Source organism: Dermochelys coriacea, chromosome 15 (genome assembly GCF_009764565.3).
Source record: "Dermochelys coriacea isolate rDerCor1 chromosome 15, rDerCor1.pri.v4, whole genome shotgun sequence".
NCBI classification, from domain to species: Eukaryota; Metazoa; Chordata; order Testudines; family Dermochelyidae; genus Dermochelys; species Dermochelys coriacea.
This window is the reverse complement of record NC_050082.1, coordinates 29,409,950-29,435,621: the sequence shown is the minus strand read 5'-3', so window position 1 is coordinate 29,435,621 and position 25,672 is coordinate 29,409,950. Positions and strand designations below refer to the sequence as shown.

At 49.7% G+C, this 25,672-nt stretch overlaps 1 protein-coding gene across 1 annotated transcript in view; it reads right to left on the bottom strand.

The window, feature by feature from the left end:
- FAM222A (family with sequence similarity 222 member A) overlaps positions 1 to 25,432 on the bottom strand; it is a 123,943-nt gene extending 98,511 nt beyond the window's left edge. Inside the window, exons 1-2 of the mRNA XM_043498421.1 lie at positions 25,397 to 25,432; positions 7,433 to 8,768 (exon numbers count right to left, since the gene is read on the bottom strand). Of these exons, the coding sequence (XP_043354356.1) occupies positions 7,433 to 8,768; positions 25,397 to 25,432 (1,372 nt within the window). The remainder of the gene's footprint in view (positions 1 to 7,432; positions 8,769 to 25,396) is intronic.
- Between the last annotated feature and the right edge of the window lie 240 nt (positions 25,433 to 25,672).

Sequence of the window (25,672 nt, the reverse complement as noted above, 5' to 3'; positions counted from 1 at the left end):
TGCAGCTTCCCTCTGGGAACCCCTAAAATGCAGCTACGCATTATCACCACAAACACTTGCAGCCACGGGGAGCAAGAGCCTAGGGGGAAGAGTAAGATGCATGGAATGTATTACCTAAACCAACACCCCGCGATATTACACAAGGCAATGGTTCATCCATTAGTCCGAGTTCCAAGGAAGTATCTGGCTAACCCAGTGGTGGCTGGAGCCAGGCTGTATGTGCGACCAATTAGGCATGTGAGTTTGCCTCATGCCGATGGGTTTGCTGTATTCCATGTTTTAGCTCTGGCTAGCCAAACCCAAGTTCTAACCTCACGTGGCAGATCTTCAGTCAGTTCTCTCTGCACAGGGAGCAGCTCAGCAGGCTAACAATCTACGCTCACTTTCCCACCAGTGCAGCTATACCCGGGGTGGGGGAGTTTAGAAAAGGAGCGTAGCATCCACACAGCTCAGGACGAGCGATCTCTCAGAACGGCACTGCTACAAGCCTGCTGCCTCTGTACATTTATTAAGAGAAGTTTATGGAGTAGTGTGGTCCTAACACACAAAGCTTCAATTTGTGAACATTCTTTGAGAGGAGAAGCACTCCCCCAGCCCTAGGGGAAAAAGAAAACATGGAAAGTGATTATCAGATAGGGGATTCAAGGCCACGCCAGGCCAGTCAGCTGTTACTGGGACATACTGGACAATCTTGAGTGGGAAACTGAAATCAACCATGCTTTCACTACAGGCAGAGGTTCACTATAAACGGAGGTCACAATGTGCCCACAGGGCCACAACTTTTGGGCTGATTCTGTTTCTCTGCAGGGTGGGGGCTTTGCCAGTCCTAAATTCCCAGGGAGCTGTTTCCACTTTACACAGAAAATAATTTTTTTTTAACTATAGACCCATGCAACCTGTAGTCAGAGCAACGCAAATAGCCCCTTCTCCCCATGTAAATTAAAACACCCATTAGACAGATTTCAAAAGATGTCAGTAGGCTTATAATTATCCACGACATCCTTGTGAGATAAAAGTGATTACAGGGGATGCAAATCACTTAGCAACCAATCAGTGCCCCCAGAGTGCAAAGCACTGACCAGCCAGCCATTTTCGCCTCCTCCTTTTCTTCCCTGCATCGAGCAAATACAAACACAGATAAAAAGAGGCACAATAGCTCTTGACACGCAAATAGGTTAACATAATAAAGCCAGCTTTAGCCAGCTCACTCGAGGGAAAAAAGCAATTCTGAGGCAAGCAGGAGGTAATAAAACAGGGCTTTTGTGTTCCTGGCTTCCATTCTCACCCTGTGCCAGCTTTGCTGCGTTAGCTGATAAGAATCACGGTTTGATTGAATTACCTTTCATGAATATTAGGGTTTTGAGGAATGTGCAGGCAGAAAAGAAAGGAGAAATGTCTTATTTTCTCATGCATGCGCGCTGCAGAAGTACATCAATTTCCACAATCACTTGCAGTAAGACGGGCTCCCTCTTTGGGAGCACGGTCACTGCTCAGAAAGACGTGTTTCTGCAGATGCAAATCCAAATACCCACCACCAGACAGTTGGGCCGCACAAGCAAAAAGGCCAACCCGATCCCAGCCCAGCTGCAAATCAACCCTGTAGCTACACATCTCTTGTGCTTGCAATACATGTGTATTTTACTAGTGCGCATGCATTCTACTCACCGTAAAGCTCTGGCAAGACTGGTACTCAGTAAACAACTCTCGCCCGCCCGGCAAAGCTTTTAGAAACCCAATTCTAACTAAGATGAGGGAAGGGAAAAACCCATTAACGGAAGCAATGGCCAAACAAACTGCAATATTTGACATTACTAGGGAAACAAGGAAATGGAATATGCAGGAACTTGCATTTTCCCTCAAACTGGGCTTTATAAAAATAGAATCCCCCATTCCCCCGCCAACCTACAGCTACAGCTCAGTCACAGCTCCCACAGGGTGCAGTGTAAGAGCTGGGTATTATGATGAATTATCTTGGAGATCTGGCCACGGAATTTAGTTACAGGATTTTAGAAGAGGCCAGCGTTTTACTTACAGCTGCATGAGATACAGCTGCCTCTGTGTCCAAGGCGCTCCAGCGTTTCGGCCTCACACTCTGGGATCTGTGACTCAGACAGGGCACCTTGCTCTAGGGACCCTCTCAAACCACCCCTCGAGACACCTGTTCAAGCAGGTGGGGGAAAAGAATGAATTGGGGGAGCGTGTGCTGGTCCCTACTGGACGTTTATCCAGATTGTCAGATCACGCAAGTTCGCCGTGCCTCTGGATAGGACTCACTAGCAGAGGACGTGCGAGCGTCAGGGTGTGCGAGCGTGAGGTGGCCTGGCACTGCACCCACCGCTAACAAAGGAGTTCAGCCACAGCTTGCTGCATCAAGACAAGCCATCCGTAAAAGTCCAACCGCTACTGCAAAAGAAAGGCCTCGAGCATCAGGCCTGTGAAGAAGGCATCCTACACTGGACCTGCTTGAAACAGAAGAGTACAGGGTAACTGCAGAGACGGTCACTGTGCACACATCAGCCACAGGTTCAGGGCCATCTCAGATCAGGTACCCTGCCTGCAGGCTGTTTGGTGGCTTGTGAGAAGCATTTGGGGTCTCAGTTAGTGCCCAGGGAACATCATCTCTCCAGCAGAGAAGGCAAGGAAGGAGCAGTAACGTCCCTGTGTTGGCCTCCAGGGACACCCCTCCAGGTCAGGCTTGAAGTTGATGGCTATGCAGGGAGAAGCTGGCACTGCTGCTGACCATGCCACACCTGTGCTGAAGATCACTGGGGAACTGCAGGCGCCAGCACCTTCCACAAGGGCTACGTGCTACGTTTACTCAATGATACCAAAAGAGCAGCATCATGGGTAAGTAGAAGCTCTTAATTCATGAGGCATAGACAGAGATGCGGGAACTGGGGGGGCTGCCGCAGCCCCTGGCTCGAAGTGGTTTCCATCATATCCAGGGTTTACAGTTTGGTTCAGTGGCTCTAAGCACCCCCACAACACAAATTGTTCCAGCATCCCTGGGCATAGGACAGGGTGATGCAAAGACCTGGTGTTCGGGATCACCCTCAAACACCTGGGATAGCTCATTCCTACCCCCAGTCTCAGAACGGATGGCAAATTGTGATATTTACCCACCCATAGAAAGCCATGACGAGAGAGCACCCAAATCAGAGATTCCCTCCAAAAACTCTAAAGAATCACAGCATATCTGACGCATCTGATGGTAGCTCACGAAAGCTTATGCTCAAATAATTTTGTTAGTCTCTAAGGTGCCACAAGTCCTCTTTTTCTTTTAGCATATCTGAAGAACATCACAGAAAGCGAAGTACACAGCGCAGCTACAAATTGGGTTCCACGGCTTCCTAACAGGGACCTTTTGTTCTCCGCAGGTAGATCGGGGGAAAGAAATCAGCGCCTAGCTAAGGAAGTGAGCCATTAAAAACACTGGTTTCAGAGTAGCAGCCGTGTTAGTCTGTATTCGCAAAAAGAAAAGGAGTACTTGTGGCACCTTAGAGACTAACAAATTTATTAGAGCATAAGCTTTCGTGAGCTACAGCTCACTTCATCGGATGCAAATGCTCACGAAAGCTTATGCTCTAATAATTTTGTTAGTCTCTAAGGTGCCACAAGTACTCCTTTTCTTTTTATTAAAAACACTAGTTGCTATTCAGAATAACTGACCAATCACATCACTCCATAGGTTTCTTTACTCTGACCTTGGGATAAATATTCAGAGACTTAGATGTTTAAATGTTTAATGATTGGTCTTATTTCTACTGAACATATTTTGCAGCTTGAATGGTGAAAAGAACTTGCACTGGTATTTACTCAACTGTTAAACTGGCAAGGAAGCTGTATGCAAGGACAGGAAGGAATGCCAAGTTCCTAAAGACCAAGATTGGCTTCCTCCCCTTTTAACCAGTAGGGACTCCGAAAGACAAAAGAAAGGCTTTTCCTGCTAATTGGATCAAAGCACACTTACCCAATTCAGACACCCCCCCCCCCAAGCACTTAAGAATCTTCCGAAAAGAGTCAGCAAATGATTTCCCAGACTAGATTCAAATGTTCCCTAACACAACAGTTCTATTTTATATGTTTGCAGTTTCTTAAATTGAGAAGCTAAGTGAGGGAACCCACACACTGGAAAGCTATTTATCAAACTCAAATGCCCCAGCCAATCTTTCCCCTTAATGAGTACATCTGACAAGTCCTCTTGTGCATAAATGGGTTACATTTTTGCTGCATTTCCTGTTTTCCTCCAGTAATTGGCCATGTCTGTTAGGAACATTACAAGTTCCTCTTCTCTCCCTTGCAGTCATACCTGTTATGTGAAAGCTACTGGCAGGTTACATTTTCTTCTAGCAAGCAACGTACTTTTAAGAAGTTCACTTAAAAATGTCAGATGTATATTATGAGTTGACACTGCGTGGACAGAAAGACACACCCCTCTATTAAACCAGTCACTTGCAATTTTGTTGTATCACTTATGCATGCCATTTACTAAGGAATGCGCTACACGGCTACCTGAAGTAGTACAAGCTCAGAGTGGGAACCTGAGAGGTGCTGAAGACGTGTGACTTACAAATACATTTTCTAACATATGCCTTTCACTGGGTTTCATTCAAAATGTGACAAGATTAATTTGGTCAGAATCAGAGTGAGCACACACACATCTTTATTAATAAATGAAAACAAGCCCTATAGTTAAAAAGTCTACACTAGAGCCAAGGAAAGCCATGAACACTCGATCCTTCCTGTAAGCTCAACATTAGTCCCACTGCAGTAACCGGGAGCACTTTTACCGAGCTGAAAAAGATCAGAACCAAGCCTTGGAATTTTAAACATTCACTGCCACCACCTTGGGCAAAAGGTTATAGCTGTGTGTGCTCTGCCCTTAGGAATATGCCATCGTGACAACCAAGCAACAAGAGGTAACTGGCACACAGGTTAAGTGTCAGAGAAGCCACACAAAGGGAATGAGGCATGCACAGTGCTGTAAGAGACCAAATACTGTTGGTATCTTGAAGCATAAAGAGCCAGTAATGTCCTGAGTATTTGATCCAGTCAGATCATCTCCCCTACAAGCATTTGGCACAGTACAAACACAAGATACCATTTTAAAATTACACTCCTGTTCTTCTCTGGAACTAAATTTACAGTGATGAAGCAAACCCTGGGCATTTTGCTTTGGACATCCTAAACATTCCTCAATAAGCAAGTGCATCAGATATTGGATCTTTGACTTGGACTGCTCAATATTAAAACATTGCATATTTAGCATTTTAATTGTCTTTATTTGGCAGCTCTCCTCAAAGCCAGATTTAGATGCTCTTACAGGTTCTTTGTACCTGGCACTAGGAACACCTCTAACTTTCTGTTCTCTGCTCAGCCAGATAGGAAAGATATTCTGATCATCCTTGGCCATGTGAAAGGAACTGACCTCAGCTTAAACAGAAGGAAGCCACAAAATGCCCAGCAGTGTTATCCATTTAACTCTTGCAGGCTGTTCTGCTTTGCTTCCGGCAGTTCAAATTTCTCTGCACTGAAGTTACAGGAGATATTATGGGGGATTCTCTCTCTACCCAAGAGCTAGTTTGAATGCATTTCAGAAAATTTGTTGGGTTTGAAGACAGGTCTGTCGATACCCAAGTGGAGAGAGCTAAAAAAGTGTGAGAGAACGGCTTCAAAAGAAGATTTCTCAGGTGTTTTGTTCTCCTTCTTTGTTACTGGTGATATTCATATAAACACAGGGGCTGGCATTAAATATTTCATGTTTCTTCCCTTCTCATGAATTCTGTTTGCAACAACCTAAGTGTTTCCACAGCTACCAAGGGATCCGGATGTTAGGCAGAAAAACAGCAGCAAGAACAGGTGGGTTATTTTTCCTGTAAGAATCCAGTTCCACACCATCGGGGTCAGTGATGAAACTAGAAATATATATGGAAAAACTATCCATCTCTGTCTCATGGGGAAAACTTAAGAGACACGGTCCTTTAAGGAGAGAGTTGTTTGCATCAAATACATATCCAGTAGTTCAGCCAACAGAAAAAGGAGAAAAAAAAGTTCTAGTTTCATCACTGAATTGACAGATTAAATTAAGAGGAAAGAAAGCCGCTTTCTTGTTGACAAAGAAAGCAATCCTGAATACACCAGAGCTCTCCTTGAAACAATCTAAGCAGGTAAATCTGCCAGAGCTGTCCCAGTTTGTGTCGCCTAATATGTCATTGGGGTTTATTAGCACTGGACATAACCTTTCAACTGCTCCTCATTAAGCTGAGAAGCCCCTTTCAGAGCTAAAAATACCAGAAGGTCATCCCCCAGGTCCCAACAGGAGGGGCCCAGCCTGTGTTAACAGAGTCAGAGCTGCCCCGCTCAACCACACAAAAGAATGTAGCAGGAAGAGGATATTGCTGGGTTCACATGTGCCCCTTGTGTGTGTGTGTGTGGGGGGGGGGGTGTCTTCCACCACAGATCCAAGCCGGTCCCATGCTTTGAGCCAGTGGCAGGTATTTAGGAGAATCCCCCGCCCCTCACACACCCCCCCATAGTAAACACCTAGTTGGGTTTCCAGGCTTACATTCCAGGCACTGCACACAGTCAGGGCTCCTGGGCTGGGTGACACCCTGGGGGGCAGTTCACAGCTGTGTGAGAAGACCCCCTGGCAGGTGCCAGCTGCATGGCCCTGGGAGCACAGGGTACGAAGAGGCCAGCAGTGCCTCAACTCGGGAGCAGGGGGAGTTATTCGCCAAGTTAGCACTCGCTGACCGGGCCATTGCCCGGGGACCGGGGGAGGACCCTGCAGAGAGGAAGAGGCCGGTGCAGGTGGCGGTGTTGGGGGGCGCTGGGTGACCAGACAGCAAGCGTGAAAAATCGGAACAGAGGATGGGGAAGTAATAGGTGCCTATATATATATATATATATATATTTTTTTTTTTTAAAAAAAGCTCCCAATATAGGGACTGTCCCTATAAAATCGGGACATCTGGTCACCCTAGCTGGTGGCGCCCCAGGGCTACACGCCATGGAGAGGAGTCGTGCGGTGCCCCCCAGTCCGGGCTCGGCACAGCCAGGGTCCTACCTGTCCCAAGCCCGGTCTCGAGCAGCGACCGGCTGCGGGGTCGGGGGCTCCCTTGACCGGGAGGGGCTGGCCCCCCTTCCCCGCCCGCTGGCCCCACACGCCGGGGAGCCGGGGCCGGCTCCGCGCCGGCCGGCCCGACAGCGGCCACACGGCTGCCCTCGACGCCGAGCCAGCCCGGCCCGGCTCCGCCTGGCGCTGAGCGGCGTCCGCTGGCGGGGAGCCCCGGCGGGCGCGGGGTCGGCGAGAGGAGCGAGATGCCGGGCGGAGGAGACCGGGGCAGTGGCGCAGCCCGGCCGGGCTCCGGATCCCCGCCCGGCCCGCGGGCAGACAACCCGGCCGGAGCCGCCTTCCCCCGCCGCTACTCACCATCCGCGCTGCGCCGGGCGCCGCCTCCCCGGGACGCTGCAGGCCGGAGCGAGCCCCGCGGCCATGAACCGGCGGCGGCGGGGGGGGGGGGTAAATCCCTGACAACAGCGACCAAAATCCTGCCCGGGGAAGGGGCAATCCTGGCCCGGGGCCCGGCCGGGCTTTGGGCGTCACGCCGGGTACGAAAGGCCCATGCCGGGGCAGCGGCTCGGAGGTCGCGATTCCGGGGGCAGCGGAGCGCGGGCTGCGCTGGAGAAGGGGAGCCGGGGGAGAGTCGCTCCGGCGGGCGCACGGGCGTTGTGTAGCGGGGTCCCCCCCTCGCGTGCAGCCTCCAGAGCGGAGAAGGGCGGCGGCGGCTACATCCTGGGGGCCCCGCAGCAGCGGGGCGGCCGGTCCGGGGGGGTCCCCGCAGAGAGGGGGGTTTCTTTGTGTGCAGCCCGGGAGAGCCCGAGGATCCGGTGCGGCTCCCCCCGCTCCCGCCTCTGCGCAGCCTGCTCCGCCCGGTGCCTTCAGCCCTCGCTGCACCGGCTGGGCAGGAGGCAGAGGCAGCGGCAGCTCCGGCGCCTCCGCGCCCCTTCAGCCCTTCATCGCGAGGCGGCCGAGGCCCGAGAGGATGCGCCGCCGGCTCGAGCCCCCGCTCCGGAGGGGTCGCGGCAGCTCCAGCCCCGATCGGGCGCCGAGGAGGAAGCAGCCCCGGCTCGCTCCGCCCTGGCCGGGGACGCCCCCGGCGGCAGCGCCTCCTGCCCGGGCTGCTCCGGCTCCCCGCTGCGGAGGCTGCTCCGGGGGCGGATGCAGCAGCTCCGGCCCCGCTCGCCCAGCCTGCTCTGGCGGCGGCTCCTTCATGCACCGGGGCGAGCCCCGCACGCACGGGCTGCTGCAGCGGCGGCTCCGGGCCCGGCTGCGCCCCCTGCCCGGCCCGGCGGCCCCGCTCGCTTCTCCCCTCCTGCCCGGCGCGCGGCTCCGGCGACACTGAGCGCCGGAGCCGGGGCCCGGCACCCGCACGCGGCTGAGCCACGCCCCCTCCCCGGGCCGTTACCAGGGTGACGCCCTGTAGCGTCCTGCGGGGGCGGGGCTGCTGCCACGCGTTCTTTTCGCGGCAAAATTCAAAGGCAGCCAGGCCGCGGGCCGCCCCCTCCAGGACTACAGGCCCCGGCATGCACCGCGCCATTAGCCCCCCCTCCCGGGCTCTGCCTGGAGGCCGCGGGGCAATCTGGGAGTCGTAGTCCGCAGGGGGGCTGCGACCCCTGCCTTCGGGCCGGGCCCATTGTATTGACAGCACTGTGGGACGGGGGCTGCTGGGCAGGGCGTCCCGTGGGACGGCCCTGTTGGTACGCTCCTGGGAGAGACACTAAGGCACATGGGATCTTGAGGGGGGACCCGCTGGGGATCACCTGGAAGGGGATTTATGGGAGGGGTGCTCCTGGGCAAGGCATTTGGGGGATGCTGAGGCATCACTTGTGGCTCCTTCAGGAATCTTGGGGGTCCCATTGCGGAGATCCTTTAGGCTCAAAGGAGTTGCAAGCCAGCTGCTATATTATTCTAGCAGATGGTTTTGTAACTGGAACACAGGGATGGCTGCAGCATATCCAACCAGCATCCATCAGCTTTAGTCTCCCATTGACCAGTTATACCTACTCTCTGTATTCTGTGCTTTAGCCAGTTTCTAATCTATGACAATACATAGTTGGGGGTGAGACATAGTTTCCTTAATAGACTCTTGTGAGGGACTTCTTCACAGGCTTCTGACAGTCTGAGAAATTAATATCTATTGACGCTCCATTATCCACTATTTTGCTAACATTCCAGAGAACTCTAGTAGATTGGAGAGGCGTGATTTTCCTGTACAGATGTCATGCTGGTTTTCCCCATCACAGCATGACCAGTTAGATGCTTTATAATTCTTCTCTGTAATTATTGTTTCAAACAGTTCTTCACAGTGAAGTAAGACTGATTACATAGAGATAAAAGGCTCTAGAACCCATTCCCAACCCCCAGAGCCAACCATTTTCCCAGAAGGATGTTATAGTCTCATCTGCATGGGTGTCCCCTTGACACTTTTTCCCATGCAACTTCATGCCACTGACATCTTGCTGGTAAAACACATAAGGTCTGAACTAAGGCTGTAAATCTTCTGCTCTCATCTTACAGACAATCCAGATATTAGAAGCAAGAAAGACCTGGCACAAAGAGCCCTGAGTAAATGAATGACAGCTGTCTGCCTTGATGGGGCTAATCATTTCACGATGGGCCAACTCATTGCTCCATGATGTTTGGCAGCAACATTTTCATGGTGAAGCTGTACAATCACCTCTGAATGGCCAGCGTTTTCATTGATTGAATAGATCCTAAGAGCAAAAGGGACTCTTATCATCATGCATAACATGTGTGAAAGAATTTCTGCCAATAATTCCTGCATCCAGCCCAACTAGAGTGTATCATTTAGAAAAACATCCAGTCTTGATTTAGGGCCTGATCCTAAGGCTCATTGAAGTCAGTGGACAAGCTGTCATTGATTTCAATAAGTGACAAAGGATTTAGCACATCCCTTATAAGTTCAAGGCATTCTAAGCAGGTGCAGGCAAACACAGATACAGTAAGGTTTCCCCACCCCCAGAAAGTTAACCCAAACTCATGCAGCACCTTGATGGAGATGCTAAATAGTTCAGGTGATTTTCTCAGTTTTTCCATTATTTTTTGTTTTCACTGGAACTCTGAGTTTTCTGTTATAGGTCAGAACAGGAAGCAGAAGTTTCAAAATACCTTGGCTTGTCCTCTCAGTCTTTCTAGCTCCTTTTTCTCAATGAAGCCCTATTCATCTTTGTAGACTTCAGGGAGTTAGGATAGTTTAGGTACTGAAATTTTGGGCATATTTTTATAAGGAACCAAATCTCCAAACCCCTGGAGATTCCCTCTTACTAGTTCCCATCCAGAGAATGTTAAGGTTGAGAAATTATAATAAAATAATAGCTAGATATGCTTTCAGGAGAGTGATTCCTCTGTGTAATTATAACACATATTATCCTCCTATGAAAATACATTATACTGAATACATTATCTTTGAGCAGGGCTATTCATACTATTCATTTGTTTCATTTCTTTCTTTCTTTCTTTTTGCTAGCATATTCACTAGGTTCTTGTGCAACTTTATAAATCTACAATTGCTTATTTATCTCCTTTCTATGTTGTAGTCTAGGCTAGAGATTAGAAAAAAACTATTATACATTTGTGAATAGGAAATAGATTGTTCAAAGATAATTTAATCAAGGCTATTAATAAGTCAGATAGAAAGAGCTTTTTATATTCAGTACAAAAAAAGGAAACCTCATTTTTCCACAGAAATGTCTTAACTACCTGAAGTCACTCATTGGCACTTGGAAGTGTTACAGTGTGTTTGCTGGGGAAGAAGTCTCTTTTGAATCAGGTGAACATTTTAACTCTGTATTAGTCTGTCAAGCAGTTTCAACCTAAAATTTAGATATGCAATACAAATGTTTTTATAGGATAGAAATCTTTCCATGATTAAAAAAGAAAAATGAATGAACTATTTTTTTAGATAAATATTTCCCAACAATGTTGGGAACCCACACACAACATTATCCTGCTAATGAATGAGACCCACAAAGTGAAATTGACTGTAAATGTTAAATGAAACTGACCAGTTTAATTTCAATGTTCAAGCTGAGTAAATTGCAAAAACAAGCAAGAAGCTTCCATCAATGGTGAAAGATAAAGATTTTTAAAAGTCCTTCAGCTTTAGCACAAATAATGTATGGGCCATATCCCCTGCTGGCATAAACCCCCTTATACCTGTTGGGAATCTAGCCCAAAGGTTTTAAACACATGTGGTCAGATCTGATCTTGATTCCACTGGGGAAGGGGAGTTACTCTAGATTTAACTGAGAGCAAAATCTGGTCAGCAATATGTAAGATGGCACATCCCTTTAATTTAATATAATTATTTTTGACTGGCACAGGAAATCCAAACTGCTGAGCATTTTCATCTCTCATTGTGACAAATGTGTGCTGTAATTCTTTGACCAAAATGTCAGTCAGCTCTGAAAATGACTGGCCCTGGAATGAGAGAGATTTCCAGGGGATTAAAACCAGGCCATTACTCTCCAGTTTAAATGCATTCAAGCCTCTGAAAGCCTATCTGCTTTGGCTCCTTTTGTATGAAAAGTTATTGACTTATCAAGGTTAAAATACATTCAGTACAGCCCAATAAAACAGGGATATCTCAGCATTCATGCTGTCATTTGGAGGTCCGTTTTCATGGCAACAGGGTTCTTTTCTGCACATTAAATGGTTCAGTTGTGCAAAGTTCAGACATTACATAAACAGAGAGGTAACAACAACAACAAAAATCAATGAGCGCATAGGCATGGAAAAAGGAGATAGCATTGATTTGTCTCACCATCGATATTTGGGATCACTGCTTCTTGCCCTGTACAAAATCCTCACATACTGGCAATATAGACACCAAACAAAGCTTGAAGGACCCACTGGGAGAGAATGTGCCTTCACGTCACAATCAACCATCTCCTTCCCTTTAATTAATATTGTCTTTGGTAGTCACAGATGAGGAGCTACCGGCCGGGCTGCTGATTCATGCAGGCCAGGCACAGTGAGAAACTGATCCTTTCATTAAAGAAATGGAGAGAGACCTTCTACTCTGACGATTTATTATTAATAATGTCTTGTGCTGCTACAGCTCTGCGTGCTGGAGGATCTCAAAGTGCCTCCAGGCACTAAGTCAACCTCGCAGCCGCTGTGTGTGAAGCTGGTAAATACCCCATTATACTGCTGTGGGATCTAAGGCTGGGTTTTCTCCTGCCAGGTGCTGAGCACTTTATGCTCCCATAGAAGTCAATGGGAGCGGAGGGCTCAGCACCTCACAGGTGGGGCCCAAGAGACGTTGGACTGATAGTCTTTGGCTAAAACACTAGACAAGGCTACAGATCCAGGGTCAATTCCAGCTCTGCCACAGAGTCTTTGGGTGAGTCACTGCATCTCTTTGTGTCTCAGTTCCCCCCTAGCGATAGTAATCCTTCTTTCCCCACCTTATCTGTGTTGTCTAGTTAGCTTGTTGGTTCTTCTATGGAAGGATGCAGGGACTGTCGCTCACTATGCGTCTATGCAGTGCCCAGCACCCGAGGACCTGACCTCAGTTGAGGCCTCGAGATAACTGCAGGAGTAACATTAGTGATTGATTTGTAACAGCCATGTGTGATTTGCTATAGTATTTCCTGGATTCCAGGCTTCACTAGCTCCAGGCAGGGGTACAACCAGAAGTTTGCTAAGGAGGGGCCCAGGTTACCTGTCCAGCTGCCCTATATTTGAGTGGCCTTGTGACCCCGTGAGACAAGTTGCAATGGCACTCACTTAAATTTGCCCTGGCTGCTCCTCCATCTTCTGGTCAGGGGCCAAGGGGCTTGCCTGGCCCCCCTCCTGCCTTGTTGCACCCCTGGCCCTGGGGAAAGCCTTTTGAGATCTCTCTCATTTCCTGTGGGGTTTTCCAGAAAACAGAGCCATTTTGCACACACCTCTCTGTGTGCCATAGTGAAGGGCAAAGTGTTCTGAGAACGTAAGACCCTGCCATGCCCTCAGCCCATCCTAGAGGGCTGGGAAAGTTCAATCAATAGTCTTAAAAAAGTTTCTCTCTTTGCTTTAGTGACCTACCATGAGAATGGCTCCTCTTGTGAAATTTCCAGCCCGGAGAAACCAGGATAGGCTGGAAGGCCCCAGGCAGCAAGGTTTGAAGTCAATGGGTGTTGCGGGTGCTCAGCTCCTCACAGGATCGGGCCTGGAGTCTCTCACTGTCCCATTGCAAATCTGTCATCTTCCTGTATGTAGTGCTTGTCAGGGGTGCCCTTTGAATAGCCCTGGAGCCTGACGCCCTCTCGTTATGCTCTGCAGAGTAGTGACAGGGATGGTTGCTGGGCGAGCTTCCCTGCAGAGCTCTGTCCTGACGCATAGGGACCCCACTGGAGCAGGGCCAGGGGAATCCAGTTTCCATGGCCCATCCAGGCCTTGGCCTCTCTGCCAATCTAAGGGCTGATTGTGGTGAGCGCTTGGCCCCCTGGGCACTGGGGCTGAAGCCCAGCATCTCATCACATAGACACCAAAGACCCCTGGGATGGTCCAGGCTTGACTGACCCTGTTGACCCAGAAATGGAAGGCTGCGTATCCCATTCCCAGCCCATTGAGCCATCCAGTCTCCCTTCTCCTTATTATTAATGGGCCAAATCTTGAGGCCCTTTCTCTGCCCTGGCTCGTGTCTTTTTACATGCACGCGAAGGCTGCCTTTCTCAGCTGTTCCCTTGCCCCCAATGGGACCTTTCATCTGAAGGGGGGGAAGCCATGTTCACTGTGACGCTGCACCTCTGTGCTGGGCTGGACCGGGGAACCTGTCTGAGTTACAAGCAGGGACTCGTGCGAGAGGCCCCTTTGGAGTGCGAGTGCTCACCCATGAGCGGGAGGGTTCTGTCCCTGGCTTGTTGCACCTAGAATGGAACTCCTTCTCCAACCCATCAGCTCTGTAAAACATCTCCATGCAAAGAACTTTCCAGTCCCTGGCAAAGGCAGCTTCTGCAGGAGAAATGCTTCCAGCCACGTGCTGGAGACGGATGGTCTTTGGAGGTGGGCTTAGGTGAAGATACAACCGAGAGGCCTTCATCTTCATTGGTTAAAACAATCTCCTGGTAGTGGAGGGAGCGCACCTGTCCGGTGTCAGATCTCCTGAGTCCTCAGGGCTGTCTGGAGAAAGGGCACAAGGTGAAAATAAGCATATTCCAGGGGACACTGCACCCAAAAGTCAAATGCCTTCACGTCCGTCCAGTCAGCGCAACCTGAGTACTCCAAGAACACCAACACTACCAGACACACGAGGAGCAGAACTCCAGCAGCAGCAGCCGGCTGACAGAAGGCAAAGGGATTTGGGGTTTTTTGGCATGTGGCTTCGATGCTGATGGTATATGTCAAGCTTTTTGCTTGCCAGTTGAGGGGGTGAGAGAGATTCCAGGGTTAAGATGCTCATTAGAGGAGAGACACCAACATCTGTTGCGAAAGCAAACAGAGAGCTAGGCGAGGAAACAGGATGACCATAGCGACCAAGTGTGAAGAGAGGAGGAGAAGCAGGGACACTTCTGCAGCTGCTGCTGCTCCATCGCAGAGACACCGAACCAGAGACAAGCTACTGTTGCCAAGTTCTTACCAGAGGATGGGCCAAAATCAGCTCTTGCCTGCCCCAGAGGAAACCCTGAGTAACCCCACTGGGGTCATTGCAGATCTACACAATTGGAACAAGGAGTCAGGCTTGGTCCATTCTTCTCTTGAGAGCCTCAGAAGTCCCCAGCTTGAAGGCCCTGCAGAGATACTGCTCCTTCTCTGCCCTTCATCTCAGAACACGCTACAGATTAGTTAGCCAAGGCCATCACACCTGTGTTGGAGGCCAGTACTGTTACCCCATGGGGAAACTGAGGCACGGTGCAGGGAGGTAACTCATTTATGGCCACAGAGTGAGTCGGTGGCAGAACCTGGACCTCCTGACCCCCAGGTATCAGCTACAATCACTGAAAGAAAAGTATTTTCCCCCATATTAGCCACCAGCACTGGGTCCAAGTTACTACTGATACATGGAGTGAGCTGTAGCTCACGAAAGCTTATGCTCAAATAAATTTGTTAGTCTCTAAGGTGCCACAAGTCCTCCTTTTCTTTTTTGCGAATACAGACTAACATGGCTGCTACTCTGAAACATGGAGTGGGTGGTAAGCCCTTGGAGCAGGGTCTGCTTCTACCTCACAGGCTGTGTGTTCACTAGAAAATTGGGTTGTGTTAGAACACGACTTGGAGGAGTCGTGCTAAGTAACAAGCTGTTAAACATGACTTTGCAGTCCGTGTAGACAGGGACAAGTCATGCTGAACTTAACACTATGAGCCGGGCATGGCCCAGGATGCCGAGAGGGCTTGCCCTCGGTCAGCTGACACAGTGTTAACCCTGATACTCCCTGTCTACACGGATCGCTGACACAACTGCATTATCTCAGGAAGACAAGCCCCAAGTCATTCCTGGTCTGATGCTGAGGGGGGCCTCTGGGCGCTGTGAATCTTCGGTAACAGCACCGACAGCACTGTAGTTATTGGTGGATGCTCATAGCACATTGCGGTTGCATGACAAGGTAGCTGTGGGGCTTCCCCTTGCCCCTCTCCCCTGTGCCTTTCCCCAGGTTTCCGGTTAAGTGCTGCTGTGGCAATAATACAGCAGCAGGAAGACAGCACACCCATGGTGATCCTGCGCTAATGAGACTGCAGAAAACTTTGGGTGGGCAGGAGGCGCAGGCCATTCCAGACGACCTGAGCTCCTGGCGTTCCCGTGAGGGTTCCCATCCAGGCTTTGGAAGGGGCAGAGGTGCATGAGACAGCTCCTCTTTGTGACATTTCAGACACTCTGCTCCTGGTTCTGGCTGAGGCCTAGATGCCCAGAGCCCTGGCAAGTGGAGCCTAGAGCAAGGCCTGGGGGTGCTGATGGATGGATGTGGGTAAAAGCCTACATACATGCATGTGTCAAAGGCAAAGAGCTTCTCCACTCTTGTTAATCTCCAGCTGGTGGCAATGGGGCCAGGATTTCAAGTTCAGCATGGTGGTCCATGCTGTGTTTTACACACACTGGCTTTCCCATCCCTGCTGTTGACTGGCACGTTCCCCAGTGTGCTATTCTCTGCCATATCGCAGCGATGTCTGGCTGTCCATCCACACAGGAGAGGAGGACTTTGGAGGCTGTAAGACCAACAGCCAGGCTAAGGACAGAATTGGGGGTCAATTCCTTTCAGTCATCCAAGAGGGCAGGACTCTGCTCTGTATGTTCCCCCCGTTTATTTATAGATTCTGAAGAGTTATTCAGCTGAAACAAATTTCTGTTTCAGTCAAGTCCTGGGGCAAAGGCAGCCCACATTACAGGCATACATTAGAGAGGCATATTATCTCTGGATACGGTTGAAGCCCAGCATAAATAATCCCAGTTTTCCCTTTCCAGCAGTACAGGGCTTTATAAGAAAGGCCTTTGTCTGGCCAAGGGGACCCATTCTGGCCTGACGTCAGTGGTCATGGAAGTCACACGCTGGCAGTGACTCCCCAGGAAGTGGTTGTTCCTGGTAAAGGAGTGGAATTTGGCATTCAGCGGATGTGCACAGTGAGTATGATGGAGCGGGGAAAGCCACCAACAGCAGAGGCGGACCCGAGTGACAGAGGGGTTTAGTGACTTGTCTGTAGTCACACAGCAAGTCAATGGCCGAGCCCAGAAAACAAAAGCCCATGTCTCCTGACAGCCAGTCCTGCGCTCTTAACTGCCAGCCCACACTTCCTCCCTTTAGCAATTCAATGCATTACAAGATGTGCCAGAAACTTGAGTCCACTTTTGTTCTCTGCTGAAAATAGCACAGACCAAGTCACCAGCATTTGTTGGAACAAGAAGCCTCCAAGTTGGACAAGTAGAGATTGTCTCTTCTCTTGTCTCTTTTATTTTGTCCTTCAGAGGAATCACACATTTTGAAACATCAGACAGAACCAGGGGAAAATACTGTGTGGGCCATTTGCACCTTTGGATCTTTCTGAACCCCTCACTCCTGCTCTTTGCATATGGACAGTGCTACCAAGACAATCCAGGCTGCAAATTCAAAGATACTTCAGGCTAAACACAGCTGAAAAGCCCAGATTTCACCAATTTAATCAGCAGCAAGTGCTGCACGGTTGTTTTCTAGTAAATATTATGCCAGCCAAATGAGATGCATGAGTCAGGCTTTTCACACAAGTCCGTTGCGTTATTTGCATATTGTAGCAGCTCACAGATGGCGCGTGTGTGTGTGAGCATGCGCATGGCAATTACGGGAAGTCAGTGTTTTGTGTGTGTGTGTGTGTGTGTGTGTGAGATCGAGCATGTGCGTGTCATGCCCATGTTAGAAATGGGTGAACCAATCTGAATGATATAAGAACTGACCTGAACTTCTGTAGACTCACAGACTTTAAGGCCAGAAAGGACCATCGTGATCATGTGGTCTGACCTCCTGCTCTCTGCAGGCCACAGAACTTCACCCACCCACTCCTGTAATAGCCCCCCGAGATTTACACTGCATCAGAACGTTTTAGGCATATGAAAAAGTTCTGTTACTATGTTTTTATTTATCATTGACTTCCGTGCCCTGGGAACTTCCTGCTTTCATCTGTGACTGCAACCATCTCGGAATCATTGAAACGCCCCCAGAGAGGTGTTTCTCTTCAGGCCATCTCCAGCCACACTAAATCCAAGCAACACCGAGAGTCTCAGCCCCTGGCAGCTCCAAAGACATTGGAGAAGAATCTGAATATCTGGCTGCTCGTCCAAGCCTGAGGCAGCTCGTCCATCAGGGTTGTATGTGTGTAGATGACAGCGATGCTGCAAACTTCACTCTCCCGACTGCACACATCCATCCTGCTGAGTTTAACTATTGCTACAGTGCAGAAGAGGCTGCAGCTGAGTATTGATTCTGTAACATTTCCCCCCGAGAGTCACGGAAGTTAAAGACAGACACGACCTCTTGGTCAACTGGTTCCCTTTCCCTACAGCTCTCGGCTGCTCCCTGCAGAATATACTGCAGAGCGTTGTCTGGCCTGGTTTTCACTGCCTCAGGGAATCACCAGCACTCATCCTCTCCTCTCTCTGTGTCCTCAGTCAGGCCTGCACTTCAAGCAGCCCTGTCCACCTTGCTTCAGAGAAGAGGGTGCGGATGATGGTGCAGATAACACAAGCTCCCCTCTCACCGGCAGCCTGCCGTGCTCCGTGCATGGGAAGAGGTCTCTCTCAGCCTAAGGCCTCCCACTTCTCTCGGTGCATGTCAGACCCTTGTTGCACATCCATAAGGAGAGATTTGGGCCCTTACTTCTATTATGACAAATTCTCATCGGCTCTAATGAAGTTACACCAGGGGTGGGTCTGGCCCATTGTTCAGATCTGATCTTTATGCAGCCAGCTGTGGAGGTGTTTTTTGCACCCTTCCTTGCTGTTGTTTGCCCATTCTTTGCCCGTGCAGAAGCTGAATCACATCGCTTTCCGTTTCTTCTTTTTTAATTTGTAAAAAGCTTAGATCAAAATCCTTGTGAGAGGAGAGGAGAGCATGGGGGGAGAGGGGGAGGAGGGACAGACAAACAACCCTGTGATATATTTGCTAAGCCTGTTCATCGGGAGCCTCTGATGCCACTGGAGATAGGAGGATGAATGAGAGATGATTTGGTCTTATCTTACTTGGCTACATTTCATATCCTGTACAGGCCCATTATGTGGTCTCTCTGTACCAGGAGTGCTCAGAGCAATATTATATTCCACTGGAAGGAAACACAATGGGTGCAAGGAACTGAGGATGCAAAGACTGGGCTTGCAGCCTCCCATGCTGCCAGTGGTAGCCACAAAGAGGCGAATAATGCACACAAAGCTCCACAGGGCTTGGGGGATGGAGACGAGTGGCAGCCCCAGGTTGGCAGCCAGGAGAGGTTAGTCCCTGGGCGAGACAGGCACCGATTGCAGCATTTCATCCTTTTTTGCATACAACCAAAGTGCAGTTCTTGGGAACGTGGCCTGAGGACTGAAGTTCTCTATTTTAGCCCAAGAATAGGCATGGCATGGGTAGTAGCTGCGCAAGTTCCAGCCACACTGTCCCCTCCAGCCCAGAGCCCCCCGCCAGAAATACTCCAGCCCAAGCTAGGCTAGAGAGGGGAGGGCAGTCTGCATGGACCAGTCTGGTTCTGCCCCTCCGTTCAGACTACTAACAAGGGGGAAATCTAAGATGGAGGCGGATGGCAGTTTTTGTGGCGTGGGCACTTTCTGATGTGGCAAACAGACGGAGAGCCACCAAACTCATTTTGCGGCGGTCACCAGCCAGCCATCAGGGTGGTGATACAGCAAACTAGAAATGCACATCTTTCCCTCCTGACTTAGGGTGAAAATCTTCATCAGGGACAGGACGGTGGAGAGTTAGATCTAGCCTTATTACTCCCTGGATCATTTAAACATATTTAAACACTCCTCCTTTGCTTTTCTTTTAGAAATGCTAGCCAGAAGAACCTCTTATTAACGATTATTTTCCTGTTCTCACTAGGATGCTCATTAGGCACAGAAGTGAGTGCCCTTTAAGAGTGGAGCATGCTGGGAAAGCCAGGCTTTCAGGAGTTCAGTCTAGCGGAAGGACCTATAAGAAGTGAAAGGACCTAGGGCCTGGCTGGGAGACCAAATATGCTGCCAATGGGTTGTCATTTGATTTTTGTTGGGGTTTTTCCCATTCTGTTTCTTCTGATCACTAATAAATTAGAGCTGATTTTAAACCCCACTGTTTGGGTCTGTGCATTTTTGCCAGAAGCTCCAGCGTCCCATGCCAACAAGATGGCAACAACTTGTGGCCATTCCCAACCATACATTCAGCTTTAAGCAGAACACCCCTGACAATCAAATGCATCCAAATACAGCCCAGTGAATCATGTGTCCTTTCTCTGGTGAATTTCACCTCCGTGTCCTTGTCGCAGAGTGCATGCAAACAGGCTGAGATTTTTCTCAGGTTCATAACTCCAAATCTATCTGTGAAGTAGTTCTTGAATTTCCTTTGCTCAGTGGCTTATTACATAGTTGCGATTGGGTATATGTCTCCTACTCCTGGCAGTAATCAGTGAAATGCTGGTGCAAATGCTCAGGTGAAGCAAATTTAAAATTCACATGCTGCAAATATTGGGGCATGCAAGCTGAAAATCCCCTTTCTAAGTGTTTGTGCTAATCAAACCCACCAATCCAAGCACTTCTGGAAACCAATACGAAAAGAGCTGTGAACAAACAGATCTGGATTAAAAGTGAAAAAAATCTTGCAACATTCACCCATCTCCAGATCTAAATGCTCTGGGTCTGCAGTTCACTACAATGTCAGCTAGGTTAGGCATAGAACTAGATCTAGGCTAGTGTTTGGTTCAGGCAGGATTTGAGCTAGCTCCCATCACCTACACATCTCTGGGCAGCAGAATTTATTGATGACGGGCGCTGTTTACAGGGTTTGAAATGGGTGCAAAAGGTTCCTAATGTCCATTGCACGGATTTTTTTTTAAATTTCCCCTCCAGTTGATAGGAAGTTAATTCCCCCCGCCCCCCCCAAACAACTTGGCAACACTGAATTTAACTGTCTGTCTAGAGCAGGGCTAGCATGTGCTGGCAGTGAAGCGTTAGTGGGTGGTCTCTCTGGGCAGAGAGGAACCTGATTGGGGAGTTGTTCTGTGCATCTGGGGCCCAGAATTGGTATGTGAGTGAGAGAGAGAGAGAGAGTCCCACGGGATTTTCACCTTTAACTTATTTGATTTTTTCCCTCCAAACCTGCTGACATTTGGAAAAGGGAAATAGTTGTAATTTGCTTGTTTCAGCAAGTTTCAGCCCCACTTTTTCTGCATGTGCTGCCTCTTTAAAGGCTGTGCATGGCCCCTAGCATTAATTACAAGCTCCCAGGATGTGTGCAGCCACCGAGGTGGCAGAGGGCTCTGGCTTTAGAGAGCTGAAAGCAAGAGACCTGTGTAACACACAATCCACAGAACCCCTGGAGATGGGACAGCACAGCTCCCACATTCACTCTTTTCTCCCAGCGTTGCACTTCCAGCAGATTTTGAACCTGTGGTGAAACTCAGCAATATTCAGTTTGCAAAAGCTCAATAGAAGGTGCCCGGAGGAAACCATCAGAAATCAGAACATTTCAGAGCTGTGGTTCTCGTTGCCTTCCATACAGACGGCCGCACAGTCAGGACACGCTTCCTTGGGCTTCGGGAAGCTAATGGTTAGGGCTCTAGCTAGGGCCTTTTGAGACCTGAGTTCAATTCTCTGTTCTGCCACAGACTTCCTAGATGACCTTGAGCAAGTCACTTAGTCTCTCTGGCCCAGATCCTCAAAGGAATTTAGGTGCCTAGCTCCCACTGGAGTTAGATGGACTAGCCTTCCAAGGGGAATGGTTGGAAACCATTAAAACTGCTTTGGCCAAGGCAGTAGAGAGCAGGCCTTTGGGAACAATCCCACATGGGCCCCAAGAGTGGAGAATGGTCCAGGCCATGATGATGGACTGGGTCATTCTAGACTGTGATTCAAATTTTGCCTTTAGGCTGTAATACATTTCCATCCCCTTTTCAAGCCAGCCATTATTATTGATTTGTATTTCACCAGTACCTCCAGGCTGCAGCTGAGATGGGGATCCCAGTGCACCAGGAGCCACACAGACACATAGTATAAGGCACTTCCTGCCCCAAAGAGTTTACACTCTACACTCTAAACAGACACCACCCAGGGAGGATTATTATCTCCAGGTTACAGATGGGAAACTGAGGCACAGAGCAACTAAGTGACTGACCTAAGGTCACAATGCATGTCTGTGCTAGAGCAGGAAATTGAATCCAGATTCCCTGAGTCCCAGACCAATGTCTTAACCTGGGATAGCTCAGTGGTTTGAGCATTGGCCTGCTAAACCCAGGGTTGTGAGTTCAATCCTTGAGGGGGCCACTTAGGGATCTAGAGCAAAAATTGGGGATTGGCCCTGCTTTGAGCAGGGGGTTGGACTAGATGATCTCCTGAGGTCCCTTCCAACCCTGATATTCTATGATCACTTTCTATGAACCTCTCCAGGCATCTCAGCTCAATGGGAGTTGGAGAAGACAGGACCAGATCCCTGGGTTGTCATCCTTTTCTGTGAGGAGCTTCATTTTCTGCTCAGTGTTTTTAATTTAAAAAATTAATAAAGAGTTTGGACCAAGAAGGGGTGAAAGGATGCTTCTGTAGCTAAGCCATCGACCAAGGGGTAGGACACCTGGGTCCTGTTTGCTGCTCTGCCACAGCCTTTCTGCATGACCTCGGGCAAATCTCTCTTCTCAGTAGAACAGGACTGACCAGACATACCCATCTCTCAGGGGTCTGTGGGGCTGAGCTTACAGATGGGAGGCTCTGGAGAAGGACAAAGTGTTGGTGTGATTAAAGGAGTGACGAGAAAGAAGGCCCTTTGCACGTGCTGGGTGGGTTGCATAGCACCCTCCTGGGCCCAGGACGATCCTTAGAGTTTCAGCCACACTTCTGAAATTGGCAATTGTCCACTATAAAAAAAAAAAGAATAAAATAAACAGCAAAGCAGCTGCACCAAATCAATGTGATCTATTTCCTGAGTCAACAGGTCATTACAGACCCTAACAGCCATGTATTCTCCTCTGGAAAATAAACGTGGGAAATACGACCTCTATTTCCAGGCTTTATGATGTTTTTGGTGCAAGGGCATCACTAATACTGAATGTATGAAGAGCTTTTCTTTTTCTGTCTTTTTAATCTCCTAAAGCCAGCCCTGTCCCAGGTGCTGAGCAGCCCAGCCGTGGCCTGCCAGGCATAGGGAGAGGGTAATATAGATGGTCATTTAAAAAGGTCTTTGTGAATATCCTGGGGAATAAAGCATAACGGCTTCACCTAGCCAGACTCAGCCACTCCTCTGATTCACCGGCGGCCTTACCCAGTGGGAAGCTTTCCACTGACCTGAGTGGGCTTTGGTCCTAGCCCTTACACCCTAATTCAGCACAGCCACTTAAGCACAAGCTTAAATGTGTTTGACTGGATCCAGCTATATAAGGCCCCCCCATCATGATGCAGTCTGAGCACCTCCCCACTTGGAAGGTATTTCGCCACACCACACCCCTGTCAGGAAGGGCCGGGTTATTACCTGAGGCCAGGCAGCCTAAGTGACATGCCTAGCGCCATACAGGGAGTCTGCAATAGATCAGGGAAGCAGACACAGATCTCCCAAGTGCCAGGCCAGTGCCCAAACACTGGGACATCTTTCCTTTCTTAGACAAGCAGGTGCTTTGCTGGATCAGAGGCCCATTGGAGACTATCGGAGCAGTGGGGTTTTATTTGCAATGGTTGCAAGCCGCCAAAGGCTGGTGGAACAGCCTGTCACAGCTCTGCACCACGGGGTCAGCGCTGGCCATTCTTGTTCTCTCACTGTCTCTGTTCTGGATGGTCATGGATAATTTGCCATCAGGAAAAGGAGATTCCTGTTTCAATATCCAATCAGAGACAGAAACATACCACATGACTTAGCCGATGGGTCCCACAGCATGACTGACAAACAGCCACCAGTTTGCCACCTGCCTGTCAGCTCAAACACGTTGACGTAAACGATCATCAGGTTACACGATACAAGTCAATGTGGCTGTAAAGCTTCCACAAGGCTGCAGACAAAATGCTGCCTCCCAAACAGACCTCTGTTTTTGTTCCTTCCTCTCCCCTGCAGGCCTGATGCCCTGACCCAGTTCAGAGTCCCTGGCCAAACACCCAACTAGATCAGGCCCTCCGGCCCAAACGGTTCTACCTCTCGCTGCGAGCTCTGGTCCTGAGCGGCAGACGTGGAATGTTTTGTTCCCGGGGGAACTGCAGGGTGCAGTGGGTATACGTGCGAACACGCCTGTCTCACAGGGGGGAGGCACCTGATTTCAATCTCCTGACAGTAAAGGATTTAATATGATTTATTAAAAATGTATAAAGCCCGGTTGTTGGTGTCTCTTCTCTGATAAGAGCATTGTCTCCCGCGCTGCTTCCATGTCAGATACGCTCAGCTTTGGTTTATGTACCCCTCACTCAAACTGCTCCTGAAATGACATACTCCTTGGATAACACGATCCCCCCACTGCGCATATTAATTTTCGGCATAATGCCTGAGGCAAACAAATTCAGACTTCAAGAGTCATTACATCTGATCCACGACCTCCGGGAAGACAGCGTTCGAATTCTGCCTCGCAAGGCAGCTAATAAAAGCGTGCATTTAAAAATAAACAAACCAGCCCAAAGCCAATAGCCTTGGTGTGTCTCCTCCCAGGACTGGTTGACACGGGCTTCATCCCCAGCCTCTCCTCCAAAGCGCCTGCTCCTTGCTGGACGGGGTGCTCACTAGTGACTCAGCTCCAGACCTTGGCGGGGCTGACGGAGCTGCTTAGCAGGGCACAATGAAGACTTCATCACGGCCCCTTGTTGGTGCGATAGGCCAAGAGCTGCAGAGGCTGGAGGCTGGAAGGCCACACCTGCACGTCGTGATGCCCCTCACCATGGCCTGGATGCCCAAGTCTTTCAAGGGATGACAACTTGTATGACTATGATGTGCAGACAAGCTGCGGTGACCTCCCTTCCTGACAGGAGCCCTTCTCCCTTCCCCTTCCCTGAACACACACGATAACTGCTGCTTCCAATGAAACTGCAATATCATCAAATGGAGCATGTGATCAGCTAGCTGAGAGACGTGCATGGCTGTACCAGGGTACGGCCCCCATTACACGTGGGAATGGGCTGGGAGCCCTGGCCTACGTTCCCCAGCAGCTTAGTATGTTCCATTTATACTTTGCATAAAACCTCAAACAAGTGCAATGTTCCCCTTGAGCTGTGCTGATAGGTCCTGCCGTTCTCTGCCTGTCTTACCTATACAGGAGCGGACAGCCCAGGAGTGCAGAGACCGAGGAACTCTGTTCTGGCCCAGCTTGGTGGTAAATGGAAATTCCTGCCATGCAGGTAGATGCGCTGCATAGACAGATACCTTGCAACCACTCTGCTGGAGGTAGGGACAAGCTTCCTGGAGGTCTCCGCATGCCAAATGAGTCCGATGGGTCTCAGTCCACATTGCAGTGCAGCAGGGGTCCAAGCCCCCCAAAGCATCATGTCAATTATAGCACCCTTCATTGGCAGCCTCGTCTGAGAGGCCAAAGATTAAACAAGCCGGGGAGATGTGATGCCCTTCTTGGCAGAAGTGATCCCTGCAAGGTGGGGTTAAAGTCCATTGGAGGGACAGTGTGGACAGCTGGCACTGCTGCCATCTGTACTGTGCCCATGCTGTGCACTGAGGACTCCCTGTTCAGAGCCATCAATCCCTGGCCTCCACACAGCACCAAGCTGCACTTTTATCTCACCTGCTCTTCTAGCTCCCGGTTTCCTGGAGGGCGCATGCTGAATGGTCGCTGGGTGCCTTTGCAGTTCTAACGGAAGCCCCCAGGTCCCACAGCTCAGAGTTCTCAGACAGATAAAACAGCTCACGGCAGACAGATTGGACCAGCCAAGCACTTCAAATATATCAGCCTCCAGGTCAAACTGAGACCCTGGGTTCCTGGGATTTTTCAGTAACTGTTAGTACACAGATTGCTTTGGGGAGGTGTCACAGGGCAGGTATACCCCCCCCCCCCCCTGAT